The sequence below is a fragment of the Oncorhynchus mykiss genome, chromosome 19 (assembly GCF_057628025.1).
Source record: "Oncorhynchus mykiss isolate SJ-2025 chromosome 19, ASM5762802v1, whole genome shotgun sequence".
NCBI classification, from domain to species: domain Eukaryota; kingdom Metazoa; phylum Chordata; class Actinopteri; order Salmoniformes; family Salmonidae; genus Oncorhynchus; species Oncorhynchus mykiss.
In genome coordinates, this window is record NC_143040.1 from 58,096,724 (window position 1) to 58,122,700 (window position 25,977).

General features: G+C 42.4%; 1 protein-coding gene across 1 annotated transcript; it reads left to right on the plus strand.

The window, feature by feature from the left end:
- Positions 1-2,370: 2,370 nt before the first annotated feature.
- LOC110498056 (CD109 antigen) lies at positions 2,371-22,525 on the plus strand. Its single transcript, XM_090209609.1, has 33 exons — positions 2,371-2,485; positions 2,828-2,988; positions 3,094-3,122; positions 3,312-3,548; positions 3,672-3,797; positions 3,932-3,971; positions 4,137-4,218; positions 4,326-4,434; positions 4,616-4,754; positions 5,630-5,739; positions 5,867-6,115; positions 6,684-6,788; positions 7,392-7,454; positions 7,558-7,740; positions 7,924-8,073; positions 8,609-8,704; positions 9,069-9,138; positions 9,378-9,480; positions 9,621-9,738; positions 10,041-10,154; positions 10,448-10,666; positions 11,377-11,518; positions 12,116-12,292; positions 13,991-14,072; positions 14,175-14,403; positions 16,992-17,163; positions 17,417-17,607; positions 17,776-17,931; positions 18,069-18,134; positions 20,710-20,852; positions 21,050-21,206; positions 21,537-21,639; positions 21,753-22,525. The coding sequence occupies exons 1-33, from the start codon at positions 2,412-2,414 to the stop codon at positions 21,941-21,943; spliced, it is 4,386 nt and encodes a 1,461-aa protein (XP_090065735.1). The 5' UTR covers positions 2,371-2,411; the 3' UTR covers positions 21,944-22,525.
- The last annotated feature ends 3,452 nt before the right edge of the window (positions 22,526-25,977 follow it).

Genomic DNA, 25,977 nt, shown 5'->3' on the forward strand with positions numbered 1-25,977 from the left:
CATATGCAGTGGTACTTAATGAATGTGATGTCAGTTCGGTTGTCATCTGAGACATTCTCATCAATGATAGGATGACATAAACTCTACAGTGGAAAGTCTGCACATTGTAGTTATCGGATTCACATGGAATTGTTGTTCAATTTAAATTGTTGACTATAAAATTATTGGTGAAAAGATTAAATGTAATTTTAGCTTCCAAATGAGAGATTTGGGTTTTCATAAGGTTAGGGCTCTGCTCAATCAGTGGCCCGCCCCTGTGAAGAGACATGGGTTATAAAACTTTTCAAACACACCCTTCTCGCTGCACTATATAAAGCCTTGACGAAAATGTAACCTCCTGTTCCAAGTCTGTGAGGTCTGCAGCCTCTGCGTTAAAAGAGCAAATAACTATCTGTTCCGAGGATGTTAGGATGACGATCCGATATCAGAATGGTTCAGATGTCAACTACAGAACTAAGCCAACCTCAGCGTGAGCTTTGGTTGCAAATTGTATGACCTTTGAACTCTTATTCACTACAGAAGTGATACCTCCTAGCCGTTGAGTTAGCAACAGCAGCTGCAAACGTGGGCTAGGAAAGACCAGACTGAGTGTGCTGTCTACCACACAACGACGTTACCACAACATATCCAATTTACCAGCAGAGACATTCTTCAAAGGACACGGCCTTTCATCTACCACCAGCAGCTCAGAGTAAATATTTATTGCATTTTCCTTTTCCAAATAGGTGGTAATTTTGAATGCATAAGATACTGTATTTACGATAGAGACATCGCTTCTCCCTTTGTTCCTCAGTCTTCCCGCTCTTTCACTCAAACCCAGCCCCTTGTCTTTGTTTAACCAGCTGTCATATCTGTTCCGCCCGCTAGGGACGTTTTCCTTTATGATGTAATTTATAATCAAGGTATGATTCATTCTGTGTTTATGTAATTCTGTGTGATTTAGTTAGGTATTTAGTAAATAAATAATTAAACCCAATTTTGTATTGCTGATTCAACTTGTTAGCCAGGGTTTGTGAAGATAACCAAGAATTTACAACTTTCATATGAGACTGAAACAAGGTGACGATTAATATTGACTGCTTTTGATGTAAAATATTACTAGGTCTTTAAGAGTTTATTCAGAAGATAACAGCTCTATAAATATTATTTTGTGGTGCCCTGACTTTCCAGTTAATTACATTTACATGATTAGCTCAATTAGGTAATATTAATTACGGAGAAAGGGTTTTATAGAATAGCATGTCATATCACTTAATCCGGCATTGCTAAAGACATGACAGTGTGAAAAGTGCAAATCAATCCCAGAAAACCAGCAAAAGGACCTTGTGAAGATGCTGGAGGAAACGGGTACAAAAGAGACAGATCGTACTTTTTGGAGAAATGTCCTCTGCTCTGATGAAACAAAAATAGAACTGTTTCGACATAATGACCATTGTTATGTTTGGAGGAAAAAGGGGTAGGCTTGCAAGCCGATGAATACCATCCCAAACGTAAAGCACGGGGGTGGCATCATCATGTTGTAGGGGTGCTTTACTGCAGGAGGGACAAGATATTAGAGTGGCCATCACCAAGCCCTGACCTTAATCCTATAGAAAATGTGTGAGTTGAACTGAAAGCGTGTGCGAGCAAGGAGGCAAACCTGACCTACAAACCTGACTCAGTTACACCAGCTCTGTCAGGAGGAATGGGCCAAAATTCACCCAACTTATTGTGGGAAGCTTGTGGAAGGCTACCCAAAACATTTGACCCAAGTTAAACAATTTAAAGGCAATGCTACCAAATACTAATTGAGTGTTTGTAAACTTCTGACCCACTGGGAATGTGATGAAAGAATTAAAACATTAAATCATTTAAATCATTAAATCATTCTCTAGTATTATTCTAAAATGTCACATTCTTAAAATAAAGTGGTGATCCTAACTGACCTAAGACAGGGAAATTGTACGAGGATTAAATGTCAGGAATTGTGAAACTTAGTTTAAATGTATTTGGCTAAGGTGTACGTAAACTTCTGACTTCAACTGTACTTGAATGAATGATGAAAACCTTAGAACACTGAATAATATTACTCATATAGCTCTTGGCTTGGAAGTTGTTTTGCTACAAGCTAACTTTTGTTCCAATTTGGTGATATTGAAAAAGCTGGATTTAGTTCATGCGTGGTATCATCTCAGCTACTGAATATAGTCCCTCTGGGTCGAGATGTAGTGTCAATCCCCACATGATCCTCTTCAGCCCCCCACAGCATGACACAGGATGAACCTGATATGGCTGTCTGTGTGTGGGGCGATGGCCGCTTGGACTCCACACTGGGTGTGGTTTGTACAGGTACGGAACGGGTCAGTGGAGTTGGTTAGAGCAATACGGACTGGTGTTGCGTTCATTCTGGCCCTGGGTACATTAAAGACAACATGGAGAGGATTTGGCTCCTGAGAGTTTGTGTGGCACTGGCTGTCGTTTCTACTTCTGCTCAGGTCTCCTCCAGGTAATTCACCTTCAATTTGAGCTGATGATAATTAGATATTTCTGTGATTTATTTGATATATTTTGCCATATCTTTAAATTGAACTTCTAAAGATGACTGGGTCTTCTCTGTCAGGTAATCTGTTTATTATTAGAAGTACTCATGTCAGAACTCATGAACCAAGAAGCATGTTTTATTGATTGGGGGGCATTTTATTGATTGCTTGAACACTCGTATTTATATATATTTTTTTCAGTAATTGGTATTTTTACCAATCAGATTACCTCTTAAAAAGATCTGATGTGATTAGTTAAAAGACCAGTTAGTGGAAAAAATATCAGAATTTTATCTCCTCTTTCTCAGTATGAGTGCAAAATACTTGATCTCAGCTCCCAGTGTGTTGCGTCCTGGGACCCCTACCTCCCTGGCTGTCACCATCCTCACTAACGATCCAGTCAGGGTCACAGCAGAGCTGACCAATGGCAACACCAGCCTGGTCCAGGCAGAGAGCACCTTTACAGGAGGTGACATTGACTTATATGATGCTTACTGCAAGATAACTTGGCAAGATTACTATTTACTATTTGTTATTAAGCAACTTAAACATTGTTGCTGATTTTTTTCCGAAGGTGTGACAGGAGTTGTAGATCTTCCTCCAGTGAGTATTTTTTAAATCTGTTTATATTGTCTATTGAGGTAATATCTGGGCTGGTCAGGGGTGTGTGAAGAACCATTGATGATACAAAAAGTATACACATTTGACCAGTTAGACCAAGCATGGCATTCATTTTGACTATATATATATATAAGATCAACTCAATTAAGTAATATACTTTTTCTTTTTTAGTTTCCTGAGAGCTCTGTTGATCAGAGGTATTCCTTTAAACTGCATGTGTGGGGATACCAAAGAGAACGATTGGTATTCATCAACACAACCACTCTACGCTTCAACCCCAGGACTTTCTCCACCTTCATCCAGACTGATAAACACAACTATAGACCAGGAGACACTGTCAAAATGAGAGTCCTGTCCGTCCAACCAAACGGCAAGCCACACAAGGGCCGTGTGTATGTCTCAATAAGGGTGGGTCTGAATTTTCTGTGTGAGAACTTTGAAACAAAACCCAGGGTGATGAATAGATTTCCAGCCTGTGTTGTGTTCTAAACAGTTTGACTATCCCTTTGTGCTACCTGCCCTGTAATCCAGGATCCCAAAGGGAACCTCATCCAAGGGTGGCCGTCCCTGAACAGTTACCTGGGCGTTGTGTCCAAAGAATTCCACTTGTCTCAGACCACTCCCCTCGGCATATGGACCATCGAGACCATGGTGGATGTATGATTCACCATACTATCATTCTGCATTGTCATCCTACAGTATTCCACCATGAATACATTCTGTTTTTCATATCGGTGATGAAGATCTGATCTAGTTTCACCCCATTGACATTGTTTTTTGTTTCTCTGTAGGAGTTGACCACAGAGGAGCAGTTCATAGTGGATTACTATGGTAAGATAATCCTAGCTATGTTGCCATAGCTAATGATTGGAAACAGCCTAGTTAAGGGTTGGCTAAAGGAATGGAAGGGTGGAGGGGGGTCGGGTCATTGAAATGTTTCGGATAGTTGACATATCAGACTATCTATTCAACCTCTCTGTGTGGCTGTTGTTCTAGAGCCGCCCCACTTTGATGTGCAGGTCAAGACGGCCCCAGAGATTGTCATGGTAGACGACCTCTCAGGGACGGTGACTGCTCAGTGAGTCAGGCTTTAATAAAACAAGCAAATCGATATTAAAGGTGCTAGAAAAATGTACTTTCAATATGTAAATTCTATTGGTTCACATACATTATATTTCTTTCTAGACACACCAATGGACAGCCAGTCCAGGGGACACTGTCTGTCACAGTTACTCTGGTGTCTGCTTTGTTCAACTCTGGCCGTCCAACCATTGTCCATAATGCAACTAAAGATGTAAGACTGTCATGCTGAGTTTATGAAGTGAAACCAGTAACAGCAAACCATGCTAGCTAAATCCAGTTTGAGCCAGGATTCAGTAACTGTTTGATCCAAACTGGATATATGTTACAAGTGTACCTGCCTGACAATGGTGCCAGAATGTCATACACATCATCTATCTGACAATCTCTTTCAGATTCATGGGTCGACCCAGTTTCTCATCAGCCAAGATGATCCTCCTGTACGCCAGCACAGGGCAACAGATCTGAGTAATTCTCAGCACCACACCAATGGAATCCTTTATATTACAGCTTGTGTTACAGAGATGTCCACAGGTGAGGTACCGATGTATGATCTTAATTTGATCACCCTGTTGCAGGAGAACTTTCCTACAACGCAGGAAATTCAAAACTTGTAGTGTATTTGAGGTTAAAAAAGGCTTCTGAAGTTGAATTTCCACTTTCACATTTGACTTGATTTTCCGTTATGAAAAATGTATCAACCCCTACAAAAATGTCAATTAATTATAATCCACATAGTAATTCACATTTCTTATTATTTTCCTGCTGTAGCAAACTGGCTTGAATTAAGATCCTACATCTGTATATCACGTGTTTTGAGAATATTGCTAAACTTGAAGTAACAGTTTGATGCATATTTAAATTAATTGAATATAGCTGGATTGTTCACAGATACAGGTAACTGCCAAAATAAAGTCAACATTTTAGTAAATGAGGGATACAAAGTATATTGAAAGCAGGTGCTTCCACACAGGTGTGTTCCTGAGCAATTCCTAAGCAATTAACATCCCATCATGCTTATGTATAAAAGGCCCAGTTGCCCATTATTTTGACTACCATGGCAATGCCCCGAGTGGTCGCTGAATGATTTGATGAGCATGAAAACAGTGTAAACCATATGCCAGAGCCGTCTGTTACCAGATTTCAACCCAATTAAGCACTTCTAGGGAGATTCTGAAGCAGCGTATTCCACAACAGCAGCAACAAAACACCAAATGATTGATTTTCTCGTGGAAGAATGGTGCCGTATACCTCCAATAGAGTTCCAGGCATTTGTAGAATCTATGCCAAGGTGCATTGAAGCTGTTCTGGCTCTTGGTGGCTCAACGCCCTGCCGTTTTAAAATAAACTTTATGTTGGTGTTTCCTTTATTTTGGTAGTTACCTGTTTCATTGTATTTTGTCCTAAAGGACTCCAAACCAATAAGACTGTGGTTGTGCACGTTATGGAGAATACATACCACCTTGAATTCTACAATTTCCCACATGTTCTGAAGCCATCTTTAAACTTTTCAACACATGTGAGTGGTAAATATCTATTGGCTTGGGGTAATACATACCTCTACATACCTCTACCTTTGGTACCACTAGTTCACTGTTCTAATAATAATGTATCAATCACAGACTACACCTTCCTGTATCCCTCAGCTGAAAATATCCAGGTACGACAACGACCCTCTGACTCCAGAGGATCGGATGAACTCTGTGTTCATTGACATCGGTCACAGAACATCTAAGCCCATCGGACAGAACCAGGGAGAAACCAACTCCGATTCACCACAAGACAAGATGGAGGACATAAAAAGCTATAGACGCTTGACTCTACCAGTGCCTGAGGATGGGATCGTACACATTGAGTTCCAGTTACGCAAACAAGTAGAGATGCTTTTCATTCAGGTGAATAGAGATGCTTTTCATTCAGCTGAATAGACACGTTTCAAGGAGCTACTCTCTATACCACAGGAATCCCAATACGCAACGAAACTCACTTTCAGCAATTCAGCTGAACGGATATTAATCAAGAGTCAGTTGTCAAGTGAGGGTAAGCAGTAAAACTATATAAGAAATACACATCGGAAGCTATACTTGACCTAGTATGGAACCACAGATTTTCCTCTCAGTAGTATAGGTCTGGGCTCTCCAACCCTGTTGCTGGAGAGCTACGGTCCTGTAGGTTTTCAGTCCAACCCTAATCTAGCGCACCTGATTTGTTATAATTAGTTTGTGGATAAACTAAACCAGGTTAAAACCTACAGGAGGGTAGACCTCCAGGAACAGGGTTGGAGAGCCCTGCAGTAGGTCAAGATGAATATAATCCAACACAATCCCAAGTCACCATTCTATGATGATTGTATGAACATGTGCACCACGAGCTATAATCTCGGGACCCAGAACGGAGTAAATTGTGTGTGTGCGCATTTTATCTGTGACGTGACACTACAAGACAGGAGTTTGTTCTCTGCAGGCCATGTTCATGGGCAGTGAGGAGAGCCTGGAGCTCTACAATAGTAACCACTCCTCTCCCAGTGGATCATACATCCAGATCCAACGCCTCCGCTCTCCACCACAGGTGACATACCAGCATCCATTTTAGATCACCAAAACTTGACTGCAACTCTAAATGAGTCTGGCCTTAACTTAAGGCCCTCAAACTCAGCTCTGGATCTTGTTAAAAGAAAAATGCTATTGCAACCTCTTTGCAATAAGGAATTGAGACCAAAAGCTCAAGAGAAGTTTCAAGTGTTTTATACCAAGGATGCCATCAGCTGAGTGCATCCATTTAGAAAGCTCACAACACATCTTATACTCTTCCCTTGTTGGCATCACCTCCCCAGCTATACATTTTATGACCTCAGTGAGTTTCCTCCTTTCCCCTGTGGAATGTCCATGCTCCTCTCTTTGTTTAGCTATCCATCTTCCGGGCTGCAGTTTAACTTGAAACATGTTACATTTTAACAGAGTCCATCAACCTCAAAACCAGTTCTTCTGCATTCTTTCATTGTTGCTCTCTAATCAGGGACTGATTTAGACCTGGAACACTAGGTGTGTGCAATTAATTCAGGTAGAACAGAAAACCAGCAGGCTCCGGACCTCGTAGGGTAAGAGTCGAGTCCCCCTGACCTATGGTATACCGTTGATGAAAATAATACTTTTTTTGCATTTTATGTTCCAGATTGGAAAACCTCTTCCTATATCTGTAGGGAGCACTTTCCAACTCACTGAGCTTCACTATCTGGTAGGTATTTCTCTTGGTTGGTGAGATTGTAGAGAAGTATAGTGATTCCTCAGTGCTCTTTAGGTTGACCTCTGCTTTGACCTCTTGTGTCATTAACTTCCAGGTGACGTCCAGGGGTCAGGTGGTGGCTGCTGGGACAGCAACCTCTCCCTCCTTCTCTCTGTCCCCTGCAGTATCCTGGTCACCAGAGGCCTGCATCACTGTGTTCTGTGTCCTACCAGATGGAGAGATCATCAATTACTCAATGCACGTATTCATCAAGCCCCATGGAGTCCTACAAAATGAAGTAACTAGCTTATTCACTAGATAAATCAGTCTAAACCTTACTGATGATGCTACAGAGCCTCAATGGTGATTTAGCAACTCTGTTAGAAGCCATGAAATACATATGGAATGCTAACATTGTTAAGTGTACAGACTAGGCCTGGCATATTTTACTTGCTTATACTGTGTGTACATGTTTCTCCAGGTATATCTGAGCTGGAGCCATGAGAAGGTGATGCCAGGTGAAGAGGTGTCCCTCACTGTCCTTGTGATTGAACCTGGCTCTCTGGTCGGAATCATGGTGGTGGACATGGAGGACAAGGACTTTGACTCTGGTGACATCACAGAGGAGAAGGTAAGGAACACAACCATACCGAACTGTACTGTACATCTATATAATCCCTGCCACATACAGCCTACTGTAAACAACGTTTAGGATTTACCATGCTTAATTGTCTCTATTGTCTGTAAAGCACCCGTATCTGAGATTGAATCTGAGAATACAATCAAATTTGATTTGAAATGGATACTTCTGTGAAGCATTGAACAGTTCAATCAGACATAAAGGAGGTTTCAGATAATGTCAGTGATAATGGTATTTCTCTTTGGGCTTTCCCTTCGATTACAATAGTTGCATTCATAATGATCTCCTCAAGTGGTTCATCTCAAAAGATTTTACTGAGCCTGGAATAACCCTCAAGTGGTTCATCTTGTGACTGTACCAGTTTTGGGAATCAGCTCAGCAGTCAGGCTCTGTATCAATGGAGACATGGTGAACTTCAGTCTCCCCCAGAACTGACCCAACTGGCTGTAATGTAGCTAGTTGTATTGTTGTGGAATGATGTTTTTTCTAAGAGGTTGTGGTAACTCTAGTGTTGTGCTGTTCTCAGGTGCTGGCGGAAATGACTGAATACCTCAAGGAGGAGATAACCCTTCCCCATAGTGGAATAACTGGAGGGAACGACAGCCCGCTCTCCGTTTTCACGGTATTGACACCACACATTGTGTCTCGCTGAATAGACCACACTGAGCCTGGAGTTACCCCAAGCCTCACCTCACTGTAAATCAACCCAGTTATCTAATGTCATGTTACATCATGAGCAACCTGACCCACTTCTGGACCGTACACACGTAGTTGACAGTGATGGAAGCGCCTGTTATCATACTGTATCATTTTGGCTTTGTTACATGTGTTGTATTACTATTGTATTCATTTCACACGTTGAACACCATGCAGATGAAATTCCATATAAAGTATCCAAAACCTTTTCTGTTTATACACACAGGTCTAGTAGGCCTGCAGTGTTTTGTGTACAATGTTGTCATGAACTTTTGCTTTTCAAATCTTAGGCTTGCAACCTTGTGGTATTAACAGATGCCAGTTTACATACAACTGGAGATTATCAGGAGACTGAAATGGGTATGAAAACAATTACACACTCTATAGTGTTTGGATAAATGAACATTTTAAACAAAACGCATAAACAAACACACATTGGGAGATCTTTGTGTGTCTGAATTGAATATGAAATCAAGGGTTCCCTCTTGTGGAGCTGTGGCGTACTACATAAATAAAATACTACATCTACATTCACAGTGGTACAGGCTCTGTGACGGAGGCTTAGATAGTTCTGATGACCTATGTTGTGTATCCATCAGATCATGAGGCGGAGGCTCTCATGAGAGAGGATCAGCCGGAGTGGAGGCCTTCCATGGGACAGGACTTCTCGAAGACCTGGCTGTGGCTGGACATGAACATCAGGTGAGCTTTAGGAGAAGCACATTAACAAGGCTTAGGTGTGAATACTCTTGAGGATACCGTCTACATTCACCACTATTGAAAACGGTCAGGGTTATTTGCAGGGAATGTTGAAATACTCTATTCCTTACTGTCTGTGTCAGTGAGTCAACAACAACTAGTTTCCATGTGGCTGTCCCAGACAGCATCACCTCCTGGAGAGCAATGGCGTTTGTTATGTCAGATAACCTGGGCTTGGGCCTCACCTTTAAACCACAGAAGGTATGTTAAGACCTATCCACTACCTCCACCGTTACCTAGTTTGGGCAGCTAACTAGTAGTTTATTAAGATTAATATGACTTTATTGGCCAATTGCACCCAAGGTCCAACCAAAATTTGACTTCCACTTTTAACCCCTCTAGTTGCTGGCTGGCCTCTCTAATCAATAGGTTACATGTATGGCTGTGTGACATAAATACATGGTTGATAAAGATGGTATGTTTCATTTAATGTCAGTGCAATATTTAGATATTCTAGAATTCGATTTTTGAGGATAATCTTGAGTATTGGTTGTCTCCCACAGCTGATAGTGTCCACAGATTTCTCCCTGTCTCTGGATGTCCCAGAATGCATCACCAGAGGGGAGCAGCTTGTCCTCGAGGTCAACCTCTTCAACCATCTAGAAGAGGACACGGAGGTCAGTGGTCTTGGTTGAAATGGCCAGGAGGTTTTTTACCTCTCCTCACATGTTTATGGTCTTAACAATCTCACCATGTAGGGTGATTTCTTCAAAGAACAGTTTGTGTGACTCTCAAACAGTGAACAAAAAAAACAAGTTGTTAAACACTTGTGAAAACGTCTTAGAAATCATTACCTTCTTCCCATTCTCTTTGTATCTCCCACATCAAACAGCTTCCTGGATGTAAGTGATCCATCCTCAATTGTTTTCCCATTCCTCAATTGTTTTCCCATTCCTGTTGTTCTCCACAGGTCATAGTGGTGGTTGCTGAGAGCTCTCGCTTTGAGTTTGTTCTGGCAGACCGAGACCTTGTTTCTATGGTGAACGCACGTAGAGTGACGGTGGGGAGCCAGGGCGGCGCCACCGCTCTCTTTCCCATCAGGCCTCTGGTTTTTGGAGAGATATTGATGTCTGTGAAAGCAATGACTGGACAGGCCACAGAAAAGATTGTTCGTAAAGTGCTTGTGAAGGTACAACGGGGCTGAATAACTGAGTCTTCTAAGTTATAAAATGGATCCTTGGTGACTGTAAAATGATGAACTGTATCTCTGTCTTTTGATGCACACCTTTCAGTACCCCTCTCAGAACACCCCAGTAAATCACTAATTAACACTATAGGGAGTATACAAAACATTAACTCCTGTTCTTTCACCCGGATTCACCTGGTCAGTCTAAGATCTCTTATTGATGTCATTTGTTAAATCCACTTTAATCCGTGTAGATGAAGGGGAGAAGACAGGTTAAAAAAGGATCTTTAAGCCTTGAGACAATTGAGACATGGATTATATATGTGTGCCATTCAGATGGTAAATGGAAAAGACAAAATATTTAAGTGCCTTTGAACGGGGTATGGTAGTAGGTGCCAGGCGCACCAGTTTGTGGCAAGAACTGCAATGCTGCTTGGTTTTTCATGCTCAACAGGTTCCCATGTGTATTTAGAATGGTCCATCACCCAAAGGACATCCAGCCAACTTGACACAACTGTAGAAAACATGGACCAGCATCCCTGTGGAACACTTTAGACACCTTGAAGAGTCCATGCTCCAACAAATTGAGGCTGTTCTGAGGGCAAAAGGGGGGTGCAACTCAATGCTAGGAAAGTGTTCCTAATGTTTGGTATACTCTGTGTATATTTCCAATTGGTACTCCTCCCGTAATCGCTGTCTGTGTGTTCTCTTAGCCTGAGGGTAAAGAACAGTCCTACTCAGAGACAGTGTTCCTGGAGGTGGTTCCGACCAACCATAACCTGTCCAGACAGCTCCACTTCTCCTTCCCTCCAGATGTAGTGCCAGGCAGCGAGAGGGTTCACGTGGCAGTGGTTGGTATGTACCCTGCCCTACTCTATACAATCCATCTTTTGTTATCACCAACATAGCTCTGTTTACTTTTTACATGTCGTGAACTCAAACGCAGCATACGCCCATGTTTCATTTTGTGTTTAGACACAGGGCATGAAGCAGGCAGGTGATAGTCCAGTAAAGAGCTGTCATTTACCATGTTGGGTGTTAGATGATGGAAAAAGAAATGAGGGCTATCAAAACAATATTTGTGGCAAGCCGACTCGGAGCAGCTGCTGGGTTGTTTATGATGATCACCAGTCAGGTCCAAAGATGTTGGGTATTTGTCATGGTAGAATGCTAACCTAGAATCTTCTTGCGCTTTGTGTTTACTGTACAGGGCATATTCCTCTTTTCTAAACACCAAGGGTTTTTCTGTCTCTTCATCTCTGCCATATTCTTCTCCTCCCTCTCTTTAATCTGTCCATCTCGCTCTCTCTCTTTCTGCTCGCACATTGGTTCAGGGTGCTTGGTCTGAAATGTCAAACCCAATCCTTCTGTATTACCACTACAATGTTTAGGTTGTATAATGTCTAAATGGTTCCTCCCTTCCCTTCTTGTTTGTGGGGTGTGGTGTGACAGGTGATATCTTGGGCCTGTCCATCACAGGGCTGGGCTTGCTGGTTAAGATGCCTCTCGGCTGTGGAGAGCAGAACATGATCAACTTCGCTCCCAACGTCTATGTCCTGCAGCGCTTGGCAAAATCCATCCAGCGATACGAGGAGATACGCAGCAAGGCTTTGTCATACATGATGGAAGGTGATGAGCTTTCACACATGCTGAATCCATGCCCTAAAGTTCAGTATGATACTCAGTATGATTTAATCCATGCCCTAAAGTTCAGTATGATACTCAGTATGATTTAACCCATGCCTATAGTATAGTATGATACTCAGTATGATTTAATCCATGCCCTATAGTTCAGTATGATACTCAGTATGATTTAACCCATGCCTATAGTATAGTATGATACTCAGTATGATTTAATCCATGCCCTATAGTTCAGTATGATACTCAGTATGATTTAACCCATGCCTATAGTACAGTATGATACTCAGTATGATTTAATCCATGCCCTATAGTTCAGCATGATACTCAGTATGATTTAATCCATGCCCTATAGTTCAGTATGATTTAATCCATGCCCTATAGTTCAGTATGATACTCAGTATGATTTAATCCATGCCCTATAGTTCAGCATGATACTCAGTATGATTTAATCCATGCCCTATAGTTCAGTATGATTTAATCCATGCCCTATAGTTCAGTATGATACTCAGTATGATTTAATCCATGCCCTATAGTTCAGCATGATACTCAGTATGATTTAATCCATGCCCTATAGTTCAGTATGATTTAATCCATGCCCTATAGTTCAGTATGATACTCAGTATGATTTAATCCATGCCTATAGTACAGTATGATACTCAGTATGATTTAATCCATGCCCTATAGTACAGTATGATACTCAGTATGATTTAATCCATGCCCTATAGTTCAGTATGATACTCAGTATGATTAAATCCATGCCCTATAGTTCAGTATGAATCTCAGGATGATTTAATCCATGCCCTATAGTTCAGTATGATACTCAGTATGATTTAATCCATGCCCTATAGTTCAGCATGATACTCAGTATGATTTAATCCATGCCCTATAGTTCAGTATGATTTAATCCATGCCCTATAGTTCAGTATGATACTTAGTATGATTTAATCCATGCCTATAGTACAGTATGATTAAATCCATGCCCTATAGTTCAGTATGATACTCAGTATGATTTAATCCATGCCCTATAGTTCAGCATGATACTCAGTATGATTTAATCCATGCCCTATAGTTCAGTATGATTTAATCCATGCCCTATAGTTCAGTATGATACTCAGTATGATTTAATCCATGCCCTATAGTTCAGCATGATACTCAGTATGATTTAATCCATGCCCTATAGTTCAGTATGATTTAATCCATGCCCTATAGTTCAGTATGATACTTAGTATGATTTAATCCATGCCTATAGTACAGTATGATTAAATCCATGCCCTATAGTTCAGTATGATACTCAGTATGATTTAATCCATGCCCTATAGTTCAGCATGATACTCAGTATGATTTAATCCATGCCCTATAGTTCAGTATGATTTAATCCATGCCCTATAGTTCAGTATGATACTCAGTATGATTTAATCCATGCCTATAGTACAGTATGATTAAATCCATGCCCTATAGTACAGTATGATACTCAGTATGATTTAATCCATGCCCTATAGTTCAGTATGATACTCAGGATGATTTAATCCATGCCCTATAGTTCAGTGTGATACTCAGTATGATTTAATCCATGCCCTATAGTTCAGTATGATACTCAGTATGATTTAATCCATGCTCTATAACTCTGTATGATTTGAGTATAATGTTGTCTCTTCTGAAGAGTTATGTTCTGTCATTCCTGTTCAGGATATCAGAGACAGCTATCTTTCCAGAGAGATGATGGATCCTTCAGTGCCTTTGGAGCCAGCGACACTTCTGGTAGTACCTGGTAAGTCATTATATAATAATGTGAATACCATAGCTGTGGTTCAGACTTAAGGCATTCATTTCAAAGTGTATCTGTTCTCAAACACAACTCTCCCTGGTCCAGGCTGACAGCGTTTGTCCTGAGGTGTTTCCTGCAGGCCCGGTCCTTCATGCAGATTGACCAGAGTGTTCTCTCCAAGGCCATGGGCTGGCTGGTCCAGCAGCAGGGATCCCAGGGAGAGTTCATCGAGATGGGCAGGGTCATTCATACTGAGCTGCAGGGAGGCCTGGATGGACCTGTCTCTCTCACCTCCTATGTACTGGTGACACTGCTGGAGGACCAGGCCTATGTGGTAAGGATTTACAAAAAAAAATGATGAAAGCACAGTGTGTGTGGTGGCAAGTTGAGTGAGTTTGATACTCTCCAAAGTATTTAGAACCAAGTATAAGGAGAAGGTTGACAATCTAAACATTTGAGGAGTCTCAGCCTTCAAATAAAAATGTGTCACATGCACTGAATACAACAGATATTCAGTGCATGTGACAAATTTTACCTTACCGTGAAATACTTACTTACAAGCCCTTAACCAAATCAAATCAAATGTTATTTGTCACCAACACATGGTTAGCAGATGTTAATGCGAGTGTAGCGAAATGCTTGTGCTTCTAGTTCCGACAGTGCAGTAATAACCAACAAGTAATCTAGCTAACAATTCCAAAACTACTACCTTATAGACACAAGTGTAAGGGGATAAAGAATATATACATAAAGATGTATGAATGAGTGATGGTACAGAGCGGCATAGGCAAGATACAGTAGATGGTATTGAGTACAGTATATACATATGAGATGAGTATGTAAACAAAGTGGCATAGTTAAAGTGGCTAGTGATACATGTATTACATAAGGATGCAGTAGATGATATAGAGTACAGTATATACGTATACATATGAGATGAATAATGTAGGGTATGTAAACATTATATTAGGTAGCATTGTTTAAAGTGGCTAGTGATATATTTTACATTTCCCATAAATTCCCATTATTAAAGTGGCTGGAGTTGAGTCAGTGTGTTGGCAGCAGCCACTCAATGTTAGTGGTGGCTGTTTAACAGTCTGATGGCCTTGAGATAGAAGCTGTTTTTCAGTCTCTCGGTCCCAGCTTTGATGCACCTGTACTGACCTCGCCTTCTGGATGATAGCGGGGTGAACAGGCAGTGGCTCGGGTGGTTGTTGTCCTTGATGATCTTTATGGCCTTCCTGTGACATCGGGTGGTGTAGGTGTCCTGGAGGGCAGGTAGTTTGCCCCCGGTGATGCGTTGTGCAGACCTCACTACCCTCTGGAGAGCCTTACGGTTGTGGGCGGAGCAGTTGCCGTACCAGGCGGTGATACAGCCCGACAGGATGCTCTCGATTGTGCATCTGTAGAAGTTTGTGAGTGCTTTTGATGACAAGCCAAATTTCTTCAGCCTCCTGAGGTTGAAGAGGCGCTGCTGCGCCTTCTTCACGATGCTGTCTGTGTGGGTGGACCAATTCAGTTTGTCTGTGATGTGTACGCCGAGGAACTTAAAACTTGCTACCCTCTCCACTACTGTTCCATCGATGTGGATAGGGGGGTGTTCCCTCTGCTGTATCCTGAAGTCCACAATCATCTCCTTAGTTTTGTTGACGTTGAGTGTGAGGTTATTTTCCTGACACCACACTCCGAGGGCCCTCACCTCCTCCCTGTAGGCCGTCTCGTCGTTGTTGGTAATCAAGCAAGGCGTGCGTGGCCACGCAGTCATGGGTGAACAGGGAGTACAGGAGAGGGCTCAGAACGCACCCTTGTGGGGCCCCAGTGTTGAGGATCAGCGGGGTGGAGATGTTGTTGCCTACCCTCACCACCTGGGGGCGGCCCGTCAGGAAGTCCAGTATCCAGTTGCACAGGGCGGGGTCGAGACCCAGGGTCAGGACGAGCTTGGAGGGCACTATGGTGTTAAATGCCGAGCTGTAGTCGATGAACAGCACTTTCACAATGCAGTTCAAGAAATAGAATTAAGAAAATATTTACTAAATAAACTAAAGTAAAAATACTCAAGTCAATAAGTAACACAATACATTTACATAACAATAATGAGGTAATATACAGGGTAATTTATCAAGTGACTATTCATAGATAATAAACAGCGAGTAGCAGCAGTGTAAATACAAAGGGGGGAGTGGGGGTTCAATGTAAATAGTCTGGGTGGCCATTTGATTAGTTTAGTTGTTCAGCAGGCTTATGGCTTGGGGGTAGAAGCTGTTAAGTAGTCTTTTAGTCCTAGACTTGGCCCTCCGGTTCTGCTTGCCATGCAGGATCAGAGAGAACAGTCTATAACTTGGGTGACTGGAGTCTTTGGATGTCAAGAAGCTTGGCCCCAGGGACGTACTGGGCCGTACACACTACCCTCTGTAGCGCCTTCCGGTCAGATGCCGAGCAGTTGCCATACCAGGCGGTAATGCAACCGATCAGGATGCTCTCGATGGTGCAGCTGTAGAACTTTTTGAGGAACTGGGGACCCATGCCAAATCTTTTCAGTCTCCTGAGGGGGAAAAGTTATCGTCGTTCCCTCTTCACAACTGTCTTGGTGTGTTTGGACCATGATAGTTTATTGGTGATGTGGACACCAAGGAACTTGAAACTCTCGACCCGCTCCACTTCAGTCCTCTCAATGTTAATGGGGGCCTGGTCGGCCCGCCTTTTCCTATAGTTCACAATCAGCTCCTTTGTCTTGCTCACGTTGAGGGAGAGGTTGTTTTCTTGGCACCACACTGCCAGGTCTCTGACCTCCTCCCTATAGGCTCTCTCATCATTGTCGGTGATCAGGCCTACTACTGTGTTGTTTGCAAACTTAGGGCCACCATCTTGTCTCTCTTGATGTGTCCCTGTCTCATGCCATCCTTTATTCTTGTCTGTGTGTAGAGCATGTTCCCCGGCAACGAGTCCCTGACCAGGAGCTATCTGGAGGGCGAAGTGGCTAGCGGGGTGTCCAGTAACTACAGCCTGTGTCTGGCGGCATACGCCCTGTCTCTGGCTAACAGTCTCACCGCAGGCACAGCCCTGGATGAGCTCAAGAGGAGAGCTGATATTAGAGGTAATTTGCGTTTGAATTAGCTATGGTTATTTACAGGTTGTCAATATGTGCCACAGAGAGAAGATGCCCGTGACAGCCCATGACAAAATGTTGACAATCAATATTGTTTTTGAGTGATCAGTTGAGGAACAGTGTGGTCTCAACCATCGACATTGGTCTTATGATAATGTACATAATGTGTAAATATCGATGACATCAGCCTATCTACCTGCGAGATCCTGTTTGACCTGGTGTCTGTTGCTGTCCCCTCCAGATGGGGTCCAGATCTGGCGGTCGTCCAGTGCCGAGGTGTCTGACTCATGGCAGCCGCGATCAGCAGAGATAGAGATGGCTGCCTACGTGTTGCTGGCGCTGTACAAGCGGGCTAGTGTGGTGGAGGCCATCTCCCTCATGAAGTGGCTGAGTCAGCAGAGGAACCACCTGGGGGCATACGGGAGCACACAGGTAGACCCTAACTTCACATACTGTAGAAGACCCTCTCTAGTCTCTCAATCGTCATGCCACTGTTTCTGTATGACCCTCTGTCTTAAAGTGACCTTTTCAATAAGAGAAATGTATCCCTGATGGGTGGATTTCCAAGATGATACCGACTTTGACAATTTCCTCTCTTAGGACACAGTGGTAGCCCTACAAGCCCTGTCTGTCTACGCTGCCTTTAGTGGGGCAGATGCCATTGAGCTGGGGGTCGAAGTGTCCACCTCAGTCTCACCTACAGTGTCCCATTTCAACATCAACTCCACCAACTACCTGGTACATCAGAGCAAAGAGGTAAATTGGGCATAGTGGTCTTTGTCTGTTTCAAGATATATGATATTTCAACGATCATCTAACAGCATATACAAGCAAACAGCCACAGTATTGTTTAAAGGCAGTACAGTAATAATAGTGATCTTGTATTTTTCCAGGTAGATGCTGAACAAGATTTACTCATCAATGTATTTATGGAGGGAAGAGGATTCGCCTTATTTCAGGTATTGCTACTTATTTATCACTGGGGCGGCAGCGTAGCCTAGTGGTTAGAGCTTTGGACTAGAAAGGTTGCAAGATCGAATCCCCGGGCTGACAAGGTACAAATCTGTCATTCTGCCCCTGAACAAGGCAGTTAACCCACTGTTCCTGGGCCATCATTGAAAATAAGAATTTGTTATTAACTGACTTGCCTAGTTAAATAAAGGTAAAATAAAAAAACTGGATGTCTAAAGTAAGAACACAATTTTCTATTTGTGCTTGCCATATGTGATGCCATAACTATGTCAGAACAGAACAGTTCCCAACCTTTTTCAGTTACTGCAAGCATTTTGCTACACTCGCATTAACATCTGCTAACCATGTGTATTTTATAGACCAATAAACCAATAAAATTTGATTTGATTTGAAGTATGTTTTGAATTTTCCCAGTAGGCCTATGGTTTCATGAGTTCTCAAGTACCTCCTGTGGATAGACCAAGTAACCCCAGGGGTCCTAGTACCCCTGTTTGGGATGTATTGGTATGCTCTTACAGGCAATGGAGGGGGCCTACAATGACTCCTACAATTCAGATTTAATGGCCATACATTACAATGGTTGTCTCCTCACTAGCTTTCCATGCAATCTTGGAACCATGTCCAGTGTGAATGAAGGCAACAGCTGTGACTCATAGATCTGCCCGCCACAATGCAGCATGAACCCTGTGTTGAGACGGGTCAACACAAAAACGTGGTAATTGACCACATTAATACGGCAATTACCATCTGGAACACATACCGTCTGGCCCATGTTAAATTGGCTCCGATTGTATCACAGAGGGGATATGATGGAAGGTCCTGCTTCCAACTGCCTTTAGTGTAGTCCTCTGTTACAGACCCCCCCTAAATATCTTGTTATAGACCCCCCCTAAACATCTTGTTATAGACCCCCCTAAACATCTTGTTATAGACCCCCCCTAAACATCTTGTTATAGACCCCCCCTAAACATCTTGTTACAGATCCCCCCTAAACATCTTGTTACAGACCCCACCCTAAACATCTTGTTATAGACCCCCCCTAAACATCTTGTTATAGACCCCCCTAAACATCTTGTTATAGACCCCCCTAAACATCTTGTTATAGACCCCCTAAACATCTTGTTATAGACCCCCCTAAACATCTTGTTATAGATCCCCTAAACATCTTGTTATAGACCCCCCTAAACATCTTGTTATAGACCCCCCTAAACATCTTGTTATAGATCCCCCTAAACATCTTGTTATAGACCCCCCTAAACATCTTGTTATAGACCCCCCTAAACATCTTGTTATAGACCCCCCTAAACATCTTGTTATAGACCCCCCTAAACATCTTGTAATAGACCCCCCCTAAACATCTTGTTATAGACCTCCCCTAAACATCTTGTTATAGACCCCCTAAACATGTTATAGACCCTCCTAAACATCTTGTTACAGACCCCCCCCAAACATATTGTTACAGACCCCCCCTAAACATCTTGTTACAGACCCCCCCTAAACATCTTGTTACATACCCCCCCTAAACATCTTGTTACAACCCCCCCTAAACATCTTGTTACAGCCCACTAAACATCTTTTTACAGACCCCCCTAAACATCTTGTTACAGACCCCCCTAAACATCTTGTTACAGACCCCCTCCAAACATCTTGTTACAGACCCCCTCCAAACATCTTGTTATAGACCCCCCTAAACATCTTGCTACAGACCCCCTCTAAACATATTTTTACAGACCTCCCTCTCAACATCTTGTTACAGACACCCCCCAAAACATCTTGTTACAGACCCCCTCTAAACATATTTTTACAGACACCCCTAAACATCTTGTTACAGACCCCCCCCCCCAAAACATCTTGTTACATACCCCCCAAAACATCTTGTTACATACCCCCCCAAATCATCTTGTTACAGACCCCCCCCAAAACATCTTGTTACAGACCCACCCCAAAACATCTTGTTACAGACCCCCCCTCAAAACATCTTGTTACAGACACCCCCCAAACATCTTGTTACAGACCCCCTCTAAACATATTTTTACAGACACTCCTAAACATCTTGTTACAGACCCCCCTTCAACATCTTGTTACAGACTCCCCCAAAACATCTTGTTACAGACTCCCCCTCAACATCTTGTTACAGACCCCCCTAAACATCTTGTTACATACCCCCCTAAACATCTTGTTACATACCCCCTCAACATCTTGTTACAGACCCCCCCCCCAAAACATCTTGTTACAGACTCCCCCTCAACATCTTGTTACAGACCCCCCCCCCCCAAAACATCTTGTTACAGACTCCCCCTCAACATCTTGTTACATACCCCCCTAAACATCTTGTTACAGACCCCCCCTCAACATCTTGTTACAGACCCCCCCCAAAACATCTTGTTACAGACTCCCCCTCAACATCTTGTTACAGACCCCCGCCCCCCCAAAGCTCTTTTGTTTATTGTGGTACTGTAGTTGCTCATAAGTTATACAGTACTATGCTAAGAAGATATAACTATAGTAATTACAATGTAACTCAGATACCCACGGACTTTTATCACCTCTCCTGTCATTCAGATGAATGTGTTCTACAACATAGATGACAGAGTGCTGTCTGAGAGGAGCCATGATGACACAGACCATGAAGGTTTCTCTCTGGAAGTTGAAGTTTTAGATGATGAGGATGACCTGGACCATATCATGTTATCCATATGCACCAGGTAAGTGTCCATCTCTATGGAGATGTTTTCAACCATTCTTTGTCTGTTGCAGGCATCAAGACATGTTCGTGTTTTGAGCCATTATTATACATTTATCTAGACAGTTTTATGTCTTGAAAATTTCTGTGAGCAGACAGAAATATGCTCATATATAATCATGTATTTGGTCATTTAATCATGTATTTGTTCTGTGTTAGGCTGCTGGAGAGCCAGAAGATAGCTCAGACAGGTATGGTGCTGATAGATGTAGGTGTGCTGAGTGGCTTCACCCTTGCGCCACAGGCTGTTGCCACGGGTGACCTGGTCAGAAAAGTTGAGGCTTCTCCTGGGAAAGTTAGCCTCTATTTAGATTCAGTAAGTTAACTTTACATTTTGTACGTCCCATGTTTAGATACAATAGCATTGCTGTTTCAGAGGTGGAATTAGGAAAATACACATTGTATTGGCTGTACGTTGGAAGTTTCATTTGTGTCATCTATTGATTGTGTAGATTGTCTGTAGCCAATCATCTATTGATTGTGTAGATTGTGTGTAGCCAATCATCTATTGATTGTGTAGATTGTGTGTAGCCAATCATCTATTGATTGTGTAGATTGTGTGTAGCCAATCATCTATTGATTGTGTAGATTGTGTGTAGCCAATCATCTATTGATTGTGTAGCTAATTCCTAACTTTTATTTGCAGTTGACCACAACACAGGTGTGCATCAGAATCCCAATGATAAGAAACTTCAAAGTGTCACATGTGCAAGATGCTGTGGTTCAGGTGTACGACTACTATGAACCAAGTAAGTACCTTTTACTATCACAGCAGACACGAGATCACTCATGCGTAGACTGTCTCTCTTGTTATCAATGCAATATTTATCAATACAATATTTCCCTCTGCCATATCTTAAAGGGCGTAAAGCAGTGAGGTCCTACAACTCCGATGTGATGCAGGACATGGGCTCCTGTGCCTTCTGTGGGAGAGACTGCGGTCTCTGCAGGCAAGAAATAATAATCTCGAGCTCCTCCACCGCCCACACAAAGAACACTGCCATCTACTGGTTGGGATGTGTACTGATTGCAATTACAGCTTTACTGTTATAACAATGTCAATGTCTCCTGGACAGATCTACGTAAACATAACTGGCACCATAGAATCTATGGGATGTGTGAGATAACGAGCAGCAGTAGTTCTGATGTTGAGGTTTTTTCGTCGCTAGTTATTTGGACAAATCACGATTTGGCAGGTGTTAGCGTCTTTAGAATTGTGAATGGGAGCGGACATTCGGGCCGTGACTTGTAAAGAGAGAGGGTGGAGCTCCTGATTCTAGCATTTCTTCATCACTTTTGGACCCAGAACTTAATCCAGCAGCTGCCCAATTACACAAGATTTTAGTTTCATGGTAACTGAGATTGTAATAATATAAACTGCATATTTTAAAAGCCGTTGTCAGAAGGCAAAAACTACCTGTAGAAATATCTAATTATTATTCTATGAATATATTTTATTTACTTTAGCCTTAACCAGTAAATTGGTCAAATCAGACTGTTTTATTAGCTATTTGATGCGCTGGATTTAATGTGGAATGTACTTTTTATATTTATCATAAATCAGTTTTTTTTTTTAGCAACCTCATTAATTTGTACACAAATATAAACAAAGTAAAATAAATTGAGGTGAATATACAGTTTGCAGGACACTTATGAGTTACGTGGCAGACTAAATGGCTCATGATGTAACCTAGATTCTGGATGATTGGCAACAGAAGACATAAAGACGATTAGGTTCTTACCCTCCACATGTCTCTGACCCTTTGGAAGATTAAGACAGACATGTTAAGATGAAGCAGTAAATTAAGATTTATTCTGGCAGCACTCAACTTGACTCCATGCAAATGCATCTTGTGGGATCAATCTGTTTTAGCTTACAGTGATGTATGGCACTTTTGGCAGCATCTGGCCGTTGCGTGCACTGGACTCTTCTGTGAGTTTGTGTAACTCTTGCCACTTTAGGAGAGATGTAATCTCGTCCACCAGCCGGCTCTCTCTCTATGCTCCAGCAATTTGAGCCTGGCGACGAGGTTATAGAGAAACCACGGTTTCTATGGCTTGGGTCAGTCAACCGTAAAGTCTACCACGAGGATGATGAAAGGACTTAGAAGTGAAACTCTGTTTCAGGTGATGTCTAATCTCACATGTGTAATGTCTCTAGTATCTGTCATTGGGATATCTCTCGTCACATCTTTATTGTGATGTAGCTCAAAGCTTGGGTGTGACAAGTTCCTGCTCTCTGGCTTTAACCCTGTAATACCTTGCTTCTACCGTACTGGACAGCACCACTCTGTCAGAATGACTGTTACACAATCATTATAAACCTTCCCTGCTTTATCTACAGCCAGCTGAATGGGGATAATTAGTGTGCTGGCCAACTAGGCTTCCTCAGCTGTTTCTATTCACAGACAGACAGACGGACGGACAGACCGCAGACTAGACATAACAGGGCGTAGCGTGGGCAGCTGCTGCAGCAGGACTGTTCCAGGGCCTGTTCTATGTCTTCGCACCAATACCTTCCTGTTAGAATATGATCATTCCCATATCATTCCCAGTGACTTCCTCTGAGAGTGGCTAACTGACAATACCTTTGTCCATATAATTTCTGTCCATTTGTAAACATACAAAACTATTTAAATCTACAGGTCATGCAACTCATCAGTCTCTGTAGCCTGTTGGCTGTGTGACCACCTATAACTCCCAGAGCAGTGACACAGAACGGCTGCATATCATACAGCGTCTATTAAAAACAGGTGTGCTCACCAGAGGATGAGGTTGTTAGTGTACACAGGAAAGACGGATTCACAGACACGCCTTGCTCCTCCTGTGTTGTGGCGAGATGCGAACACATAATAATCAAAGACACCCTCTTAAATACACATGTTGCTCAGTCAGCTGTGACGGCACGCTGTGCCCATGGGAATATAAACAAGGCAGAGGAGGGGATGGGAACACACACACACACACACACACACATTCTAAGCAAATTTAAAGTAAATACACACACACTAATTCCACAATATTAACATGCCAGGTCGCTGTGTACACAAGAATGTTTTTTTTTTTTTATGCATTACCAAATTACACTACATGACCAAAATTATGTGGACACCTGCTCGTCGAACATTTCATTCCAAAATCACGGGCATTAATATGGAGTTGGTCCCCCTTTGCTGCTATAATAGCCACCACAGCTAATAAACCACTAGATGTTGCAACATTGCTGTGAGGACTTGCTTCCATTCAGCCACAAGTATTAGTGAGATCGGACACTGATGTTTGGTGATTAGGCCTGGCTCGCAGTCGGCATTCCAATTCTTCCCAAAGCTGTTCGAAGAAGTTGAGGTCAGGGCTCTGTGCAGGCCAGTTAAAACCTTGAGTGTAAGGGGCAGTATTTTGATGTTTGGATGAAAAACGTACCAAAATGAAACTGCCTATTTCTCAGGCCCAGAATCTAGAATATGCATATAATTGTCAGATTAGGATAGAAAACACTAAAGTTTCCAAAACTGTCAAAATATTGTTTGTGAGTATAACAGAACTGATATTGCAGGCAAAAACCCGAGGAAAATCCAACCAGGAAGTGCTGTTTTTCCTGAAAGCTCTCTGTTCCATTGCATGCATTCCCTCCATTTAAAGGGATATCAACCAGATTCATTTTCCTATGGCTTCCACATGGTGTGAACAGTCTTTAGACATAGTTTCAGGCTTTTATTTTGAAAAATGAGCGAGAAAGATCACATCGCGTCATTGGATGGCTGGGTGCCAGCAGCATTTTGCATGCGCAACAGCTTGGAGCAGACATTTTCTCTCTCCTATTGAAGAAGCTACAGTCCGGTTAAAATATTATCGATTATATATTGTAAAAACAACCTGAGGATTGATTATAATAAACGTTTGACATGTTTCGACGAACTTTACGGATACAATTTGGAATTTTCGTCTGCCCCGTCGTGACCGCTCGAGCCTGTGGATTTCTGAACATAATACGCCAACCAAATGGAGGTATTTTGGATATAAAAATAATCTTTATGGAACAAAAGGAACATTTATTGTGTAACTGGGAGTTTTGTGAGTGGAAACATCCAAAGATCATCAAAGGTAAGCAATTCATTTTATTGCTTTCCTGACTTTCGTGACCAAGCTACTTTGCTGCTAGCGGTTTGTAATGTTTTGTCTGCTGAGAGAGATGTCGTTACATAAACGCTTGGTATGCTTTAGTCGAAAATCTTTTTTGAAATCTGACACACCAGGTGGATTAACAACAAGCTAAGCTGTGTTTTGCTATATTGCACTTGTGATTTCATGAAAATTTAATATTTTTAGTAATTTAATTTGAATTTGGAGCTCTGCAATTCAGCGGATGTTGGCGAAAATGATCGGGTGTGCGTCAAGAATGTTCCACGCCGATCTCGTCAAACCATTTCTGTATGGACCTCACTTTCTAAAAGGAGGCATTGTCACGCTGAAACAGGAAAGGGCCTTCCCCAAACTGTTGCCACAAAGTTGGAAGCACAGAATCATGAAGAATGTCATTGCATACTGTAGTGTTAAGATTTCCCTTCACTGGAACTAAGGGACCTAGCCTGAACCATGAAAAACAGCCCCAGACCATTATTTGTCCTCCACCAAAATTTACAGTTGGCACTATACATTGGGGTAGTTTTCTCCTGGCATCCGCCAAACCCAAATTCGTCCGTTGGACTGCCAGATGGTGAAGTGTGATTCATCACTCCAGAGAACGTGTTTCCACTGCTCCAGAGTCCAATGGTGGTGAGCATTACACCACTCCAGCCAACGCTTGGCATTGCGCATGTTGATCTTACGCTTGTGTGTGGCTGGACGGCCATGGAAAACCATTTCATTAACTTCCCGGTGAACTGTTCTTGTGCTGACTTTTCTTCCAGAGGCAGTTTGGAACTCGGTAGTGAGTGTTGCAACCAAGGACAGACGATTTTACATGCTTTAGCACTCTGTGAGCTTGTGGCCTGCCACTTCACTTCTAAGTTGTTGTTGCTCCTAGATGTTTCCACTTCTCAATAACAGCACTTACAGTTGACCAGGGCAGCTCTACAGGGAAGATATTT